General features: G+C 35.7%; 1 protein-coding gene across 1 annotated transcript; it reads right to left on the bottom strand.

Moving 5' to 3' along the window:
• Positions 1-4,168: 4,168 nt before the first annotated feature.
• Positions 4,169-7,939, bottom strand: LOC118262771 (lipase 3-like). The gene has a single exon (XM_035574367.2). The coding sequence runs from the start codon at positions 7,892-7,894 to the stop codon at positions 6,626-6,628; it is 1,269 nt and encodes a 422-aa protein (XP_035430260.2). The 5' UTR covers positions 7,895-7,939; the 3' UTR covers positions 4,169-6,625.
• Positions 7,940-8,934: the final 995 nt, after the last annotated feature.

An 8,934-nucleotide genomic window follows, 5' to 3' on the forward strand; every position in this document is an offset into this window, starting at 1 on the left:
TCTTAGTCAAGTGTCCAATTGTCCAATTGTAAAGAATGGTATTTAAATATGTTTAATATTTGCACTTATTATTACAACATTTTAGTAACACCTCCTCTCTCCCGAGTTATTTTGCATGAGGTGTTCCCTCAATTAAGTAACTCTTAGCTGAGAGATAGTTGGTGAAAATGGTGTGATTATCTTGTACTATTATTATACCTACTTACTATTATATAAAGCTGAAAAGTTTTTTTTATTGTTTGAACTACTGGTCCGATTTGAAAAATTGTTTTTGTGTTGGGTAGTCCATTTATCCTTTGATAGGCTATAAAAATCACGCTACGATCGAATGGGGCCGAGCAGCAGTAGAAATTGAAGTATTTTAAGGAAAAGGGGCAAACAACAGCCCTGTGTTAGGTATTAATTTAATTCTTATTACATACTCTTTTTCAGGGAATAAATGGTGTCATTTTATACAATATCTTATTATACGAAAAAGTGGTTGATCTTTTCACCTTGATCAGTCTTTTAATTTATATGATAAACATCTTAGCGTTATTTATAGTAATCTAAGCATTAATTAATTAATGTCGCGAAGAGAAAGTACGTATTGTCCATTCTACGATAGGTCAAAATAAATCACTATAATTAGATACAAGGATTTAAAAGTATATTCGTACCTTAAATTTGTCAAAGAATTGTGTTAAAAGAGAGATTGTCTCGCTTTTCCAGTCCCAATCCTCCGATCCTTAAATGCCTAACTACTAAAAGGCTAGCAACGTGCTTTTAACTCCTTTGGTGTTGCGGTTTCGGGCGTAGAAGGGCCATGCCGATTACTTGCCCTCAGGCAACCCGTCTGCTCGTTTACCGGCCTATTCCATAAGAAAGACATACAAGTACCTTTTGTAAGTACCAACAGACATTTTTAAAACACTGTTAAGAAAAATCAATCTCTCCCATCAATCAAATAAGTTACGTAACCAATATTAATTGAAAGTACTTTTAATTGTTTCACGCATGAAACAATCAAATGAGAGAAATGCTTACGTACTATTACATTCGACCTTAGTTTACGTAATGCTAGGAGTGAAAGCTCATCACGAACTGCAGCCTACAATTTACCGTGTATAACGACAGTAAATCTAACTTGTAAGTACGCCTTTGATACCCGAAAGGGTAGGCAGAGATGCATATTACGGCACGTAATGCCATTTGATAATGTGCACCCATTTTTATCATTTGTGTTATAACTCCCATGTAATAAGTCGTGACCCTTTTGCTATATAGGTAGGTACTGGGTACAGGGTTCTAAACTCAAAATTTTCGAAAAACCGAAAAATGTCCAAAATACTTTGCCCGACCCAGAAAATGCGAGTCCAGTGGTTTTTCGAACATAGGAAATAAATAACAATATTTTTTCCGGTACGGAAATCGAATCGGAAATTACTTATCTGGCTCTTCTACAAAATATTAAACACTTCGTTTTGAAATGGGAAAGAGCCGGCTTGAGCTATTTCATAACAAAAATAAACACAGGTCCATACAACAAGGCTATATTAAAATACATTTAAAGGTGATATACGATAAAAAGGTAATATAGGTAATGAATTAGTAAATTGAAGAGTGAATTTCCTCAAAATGACCTTGAATTTACCATTCACGCTTATGATGATTAAACTAAAGAGATCGTTAAAGAGAATGCATTAATGATATTCATTTAATCGTTTGACGACCACCCACATATTCATCTTTTTATGTACGCAACGTAACATCTGGTCGGTTCATTTAGCGATAAAATAGTTGTAATTTTCTTCTTGATTAATACAATAAAAAGAACATAAATATTTTTTATAAAGTAGTCATGCCGAATTTCCTTTACTGCACACACAGTTTGCATGGTGGGGTTGAAGATGCATGCACACTATCAATATCTGACATGGTCGACCGCTAGAGTAAAAGTTACTTAACTTTTTTACTTTCTTTTATTATCCATCTTTATTTCCATTTTGTTTTTCTGTCATCAATTGATCATATATTCAAGATCCCTAACCACCTTACTCAGAGTCATTTAATGGTTACTTAACCCTGTTCTTAGCAATTGTTTTCTATAAAAAGTCGTTAACAAAGGAATAGTTTAAGTAATCATGAAATGTCTCTAAGTGTGGCAGTAATACGCTCAAGTAAATCCATCGCATCGTAGGCTCTCCTACTATCTTGCAGTATACCAACCTAGCACACTTGATCATGATACCCAGTGGTCCCCATGTAGTTCAGGCCGCTATGGTAATCGAGATGCAGCGTTCAAGGTGGACAGCCAATCGAAGGTGCCGCTGTCACCTGATATATCAACGCAAGGTTCACCAGAGCTGGTTTTTATTTTCGCTATGCTAAATTGCGAACAGGTTTATATATAGATTTTTAAATAGGTTGAGCGGTTGGGTGTCTCACTGCTGAGTTGGAGGTCTCGATGTCCCATTGTGATTCTACTATTCGTTGTGACGACAGAATAGGACATCGAATAGTATCATATTTTGTTTACAATTTTTAATTGTTCACATGATTAAACCTGGTTACCCAAAATTTAAGTAACACACAGTAAATATAAATTTTATAAACTGACATTGTCACTATTACTAGTAACCATGTTAGTTTATACGATATTACTATCATTAGAACCTAAAATGGGATATTTACCATAAATATCAAGATACAGGATTATCCTAGTTTGGGGGCTACCAATACACTTGATGACAACGCCAAATCCAAACAAATTGTGATATAGTATAAGACCACGATGATTGTGAAGTTCATTAATAAATTATTCTTATAAATTATATCGTGATCATGGAGCTTGCAACAGTGCCGAAATATCGGAAACTCACAAAAATTAATAAACATGGTAAATATCCCATTTTAAGTTCTAATGAAAACACATAGTAACTGTTAAAACTACAAATAAACTAAAACAACGTTTCATTATTCTTCATAATATGCGCAGGCGTCAGTCATTTAGAAGAATTATGATAGCGCACGATTACCGAATTTCACGCAACGGTCAACCCACGCGTGGTAGGCTCAGGAGTTGCATAATATTCAAATATTTGCGTGTCACTCAATTTTATGACATAACACGATGAACAGTGAACTTCTATTCAAATGACGACCTCGATTTACGGAAGTGTGAAGTTTTGATTTAAGTGTTACACGTGTTTTAAAAAGGGTTTTAGGTGGTTTATTGAAGGCTGTCATGAGACTCAAATTATAATTAATGAAAAGTGGATGTTTGATGTGACTTATCTCTGCTTACCTCAATTGATAGTACAGGAATACCTCTAGGTATTCCTCATATTTTAATCTGACGCGTTTGAGTAACTACCGAAATCTGGGCTCCCCTTCTATTGCAAATCGGATTTTATTGATTCTTAAAATAATATTATTTATCAGACACGCAAGCTATTCTTTTAGCAAATTTGTTACAAAAAAATCACAACAAAATATAATTTATCGTTGACGTAACAAAGAATATTAATTAAATAAGTATTTTATGACCTATAGTTATTATACGAAGGAGGTTTAAACACAGGTTTGTAGCACGTATTAACTATAATCTGCAGATGACCTGATATCCTTGATGATTGCCAACAAAAACGCATCGGACCTACTTCAGGATTAATTACGTCTCGCAAGATATGCATTTTAAACCCAACCTTGACCAAGATGAGTTTTTGAACTAAAGACCTTAACATTAAGGGCTTATAAGTTATATTTTATTGCAGCATTTAAATCTTCCTTTATAGGTGGTTTGAAAAAAAGATCTGTATCTTTCAAACTATTGTTGGTATTTCATGGAGCCTAGTTACAGTTGCTTTCTTCGCGTTCAAAGGAGAGAACACAAGAATCGGTTAAAAGGAGCTGTGCGAGGAAGATGCGGCCCTCGAGTATGCGATGTATCGATAGTACGGAAGCCATCTATAGCACATATCCACAGCACGCAAGCACGCATCCATATCACAAATCCACAGCACGCATCCATAACACACATCTTTCCATATAATGAATAAAGCTTAGCTGAGTCCATCCACACCAGTCCTAAGCTATGTGTACCAATGAATATGATTGGTGGAAGCCAAACGCATCTATAGCAACGTAGCACAGCTATAATAAAAAAAACACAAATAAAACAACAAGAAAACAAACAAAAACAAGTTTTATTTCTAAAAACTTAAACACTAACTCTAAAATGACTAGATTAAAATTTTGGTTGTTTTATTTTAAATTATGCATATTTATATATAATACCTAAGCTCATTTACACTAGACCTTCAGAATAAAATTATAATCACTGTAAGTATTATGTATGCAATGACGTATGTTAATCAAAATCGCAGGAACACTTGTATAGAAGGTAGACTGAATTTGAAGAGTGATAAGGTCAGTGGAACAAATGTAGGAAGTACTGAGCTACTCGTATATCGGTCACATAAATCTAAACACGTTTAGATGCGACTATGCTAGTATTATAAAAAGTCAAAATTATTTATTTCAAATAGACCGGGAAGACACTTTTGAATGTCAAAGCAAATATAAAGAAAACAAAATGTCTGTCTGTCGGTCAGTCTGTCTGCTGAAGCTATTTGCTCGTTCCAAAGTGTAGATTCCTATGGAGAAGAACGAGCAAAAAACTCCATAGGTTACTTTTTCAATCAGTTACGTAAGTTAGTTATACTACATGTTCTAAGTTGAGTAGGTATTCTTAGTAAATCGTTGTTGACTACATCTTACCTCCGTACTCAGAGTAATTTAATGGTTATTTTTGGTTTGGTTTAACTCACATCACACATCAGCCTATAAGTGGCCACTGTTGACCAAAGGTCTCTTCTCGGAGAGGGTTTGAGCATTCGTTCGATCCGAAAGGGAGTGTTCGGACACTCTGTACGGGGTGTTCATGTACACCCCGTTCCTACTATTGCTTTTCGAGCCGGAGCCCCGGTAAACCCGCTAAGTAGTCCGGAGCTCCGGTTTATTATCATACTTGGAGACGACAAAGGTATATTATCCTCATACTATGACCTCAATTTAAATGATGTAAGACCATGTAATAATATTTGTTTGTTGAAGAATTTCTCCGAAGCTATACAAAGTCTGCCTACGACCATTAGAGAAATCCGGTCGTAAGGTTTTTAGGTTACTCTAACTTGGCCCGAGGCTTCGGTTTGTAAACCTGAATATTAAGTAACACATTACAAGAATGAATCAATTCTCGGGTCGTAGGTTTTTGAATTAATATTTTTAAAGAGTATCCTACGGAGATTCTTGCCCGTTGTTCTACATAGGAATTAGCATTTTGGAACGAGCAAATAGCTTCTTTAGAGGACTGACAGACAGAGATTTACTATCTTATATCGCGATTATACAGTGACTTTTACTAAAGAAATATTCAATAACATAAACAAACAAACATAACGTCTTCCCTTTTTATTCCTTTTGTTTCGGGAGAGATTAAGCGCAGTTAAATAATTTAACATTCATATTTCTCCAGTACTGTAGTGACTCCTATGTAATAAGTAAGAAGATCGCTATACACCGGTTACAATTCCAACTGCGTGCTATTATTGAAATCGAATCCAAAATTCCCAGTTCGACAGCCTGTTTAATAAAATATTTCTAGTGATAAATTTGCTTTACGTTCATAAAACATTTATATTTTACAACTATTTTTGTAATAATGATTTCAAATACTAATAAATAAATAAACAATCATGCATCATCAATTTACACCTCGTACAAATAAAATTGTCGATGATTCAACGGTTGAATTACGAAATTCCATACATTTCCTGATTACAAGGAAGTTATTTAAAAAATTGATTGATGTTAATAAATAGGTAGATAAGTAGTATTTACATACATCATTAACTGTTCGGTGCTGACTGCCTCGGTGGTTGAGTGGCCACAAGTGCGACTGTCGAACATGCGTAGTGGTGGTCTTGTAAATAATATAACTGATAAATTGTGCCTGGTTTTTAGTAAGAATTTTAAAGACGATAAGCTCAACTATACTTATAAGAGGTATATAGCAATAGGTCTAGTAACGAGAAGTCTGGAATTTGACTATTGGCTACCCTTTTTTTAGGGGGAAAATCATCAAATGACTTCTGTCTGCCTTGGGCGAGGCGAAGGGAATGTCAGACCTTACTAACCAAAAACCACCCCGTTCCTACTCCTGCCTTTCTAGCTGGAGTCTTGGTAACCCGTTAGGCAGCCGTTCCCCAGCGAGTACTACGATGGTAAAATTGGCGAGCCAAATTATGTAATGAGTGTACCTACTAATTTACTTTTTATTTTTTACCTACTTAATTAGAAAACACAGCCATATCCATTTCACTAGATCTTAAAATAATGGAAGAAGAAATACTAAATTTAAATGCAACGACCCAGACATTAATGTATAAGTGAGTTACACAGAGATGAGAAATAATTTATGATTACCTTTATGGTAGTTAAATTTTTCGTCAAATATTTAGCTTATACTAAATATTGTCAAAATTAATTTAAAATCTCACTCTTTCTACTAATCCGTATCTATTCATGGAGTCCACATGTAACAATTTAATGGAATGTTCTCAAAATTGAAGTGGTATGAATATTAATCTTTATACTTATTAAAATAATCTAATATTTTGGCATAAACTAGTTCAGGAGCGTTGTAACCCCAAACATGGTTATGATGACTCCAGTAAGATTCTGGCACTAGATAATTTTCTACTAAATTTGGCAACTTTGACGCTAAAATGTTAACGTCTTTTAGCGAAGACAACATATCACTTTCGGCACTAACTAGCACAATCGGTGAGGATATTCTAGAAACATTGTATTGTGGGGGTCTGCGAGACCCATACCGCTCCAAATTTCCAGAAACACCCTCATCATAACGTTGAAAATTCCCACTTAAAACCAGCTGAGCAAAATGAGCTAAATTCTTTATTGACGTCCCACTGAACAAATGGGCCATAGCCACCGATATATCTTTCAATGGAATGGTTCCTTGCTTGTAACCAGTTGTTAATGAAAGTCCAAAATCACAAAAATTAGGAGCCAACACACACAAGTACTCAACCACAAAGTGTACGAGGTGCTCTCTACCGAATATCTCATTCAATCCCGCATTGTCTATAAAGGCTTTTATCGCGATGTGATTCTGTGCAAGTAAACGTGCTACAGGGTTTTCAAAATTCTTCATCCAGGCGACAGGACCTAACATGACGGCAAGCCTAACCTTATCATTGTACTCTGGTCGCAAAGAGCCCATAACAAAGTAATTAGTGCTACCTTGAGAATGTCCAACGTAGAATAACTTGGAATGTCCAGTGGAGCGGAGTATGTAATCGATAATAGCGGGTACGTCGAAGCGTCCATGTTCGTCAAATGTGTAGTTCCAGTAATCTGGATCTGTATTGGGGTCAAGTTTAACATGTCTTCTGGCATAAAAGTTGCCCCTGTGGTTCCCTGCCCACACGTCATAGCAGTTGCTAGCCAGAACGTAGCCCAAACCTGTTTTTGTTCCTGTAAGCACCCACATGTCTGCCGTATCAAAGATTCCATGCAACAAAAACACTGGATAAGATTTAGCCGAGTCACTGCACTTTGGTAATATTCGAAACACATCCAAGAGGTATCCATCGTCGGTTGTCACTGTGTGTACTTCAGTGGGATACCCGTACTTGTCGGTTAGTTCTGTGAAGTTTAGGTATACATCCTCGTTGAACCCCAGGGCCTTCTTGAACGCTCGTTTCTGAGGCAGGGAATACGATACGAGCCTAGTCGGCCGAAACGCGGGCCTTGATGTGTCGGTGTGGAGGATATATAGTGTCAGGAGCAAAAAAAGGATCGTACATGTGACTGAATGCTGCTCCATCTTGATTCTTGTAGCGCGGAAAGTTTAACAACGTATGTTTTCATTGTAAACCAGTATCCAGTTTTATAACATTCGATTGACCTTACAGGAAGGTCTTGAAGATAACTACGCAGGCGTATAAAAAAATTAAAGAATATTTATAGAGATGATACTGATGTTTTTATAACGATAGATCAGCATACAATGTGACGATTTAGTGATGTGAACGTTTAAATTGCTCTTGTGAACTTCCTTGCATAGTTGCCATTTTTTTTTTCATTTTCTTGATTTGACTTGTGTATGATAAAACATGAACTTGTCTTAATAAAACTGCATTTAACAGTGACCTTAAATTACGAGCTCTTTCCAGGAAATGGACTTGAGTCATTAATTTTTGTTTTTGCAAATCCGTTGTCGATTGACAATCTCTGTGGACCGACTGTTTTGACGACCATTAACCATGAATGGGTGTATTTTATTTTGCGTTATTTTATATTTATTAATATTATTTTAATTAGAAAAACAATACAATGCTGGAACAGGAACACTCGCTATTTTGTTTATAATATCTGCATTTAAAATTTTCACGGTCAAGCACTATGGCATTTAATTTGTAGAATACATTTTTTGCTGACCTTCAGCATAAATACTTTACCAATATTATATAATGATGAGGAACTGATTGCGCGTTACTGTATCTGATGTATAAAGTTTCGTGCTAGTGTGTTTGAACTGTAGTTAGAGCCGAATTTTCATACACGTACATACATGCGTATCGTGGGTACAATTTCTGTGCGTATTGTACCCTGTTATCTTAAAAGGTGAGGTTATACGAGGTATCACGATGGTGAGTGATCAGCATCGCTCATAAATTATCAGAGCAGTTACAAGTTCATTGCCGACCTTTCTTTTGTTTTTCGTAACTTCTGAATGGAAGAATATTGATAGGTTACGTACGTTACTTGCTGTCATAACATTTAGCTTGTGTAGGAATGGTGTTTTTGTTCTAAATGATATTGCCGACTTGAACGGTATCATTAGTGCGAGTTTCCTTTACGTTT

Source organism: Spodoptera frugiperda, chromosome 12 (assembly GCF_023101765.2).
Source record: "Spodoptera frugiperda isolate SF20-4 chromosome 12, AGI-APGP_CSIRO_Sfru_2.0, whole genome shotgun sequence".
NCBI classification, from domain to species: domain Eukaryota; kingdom Metazoa; phylum Arthropoda; class Insecta; order Lepidoptera; family Noctuidae; genus Spodoptera; species Spodoptera frugiperda.

Bases quoted from the DNA above. Each gene is read 5' to 3' on its own strand.
- LOC118262771 (XM_035574367.2), bottom strand. From the start codon at position 7,894: ATGGAGCAGCATTCAGTCACATGTACGATCCTTTTTTTGCTCCTGACA.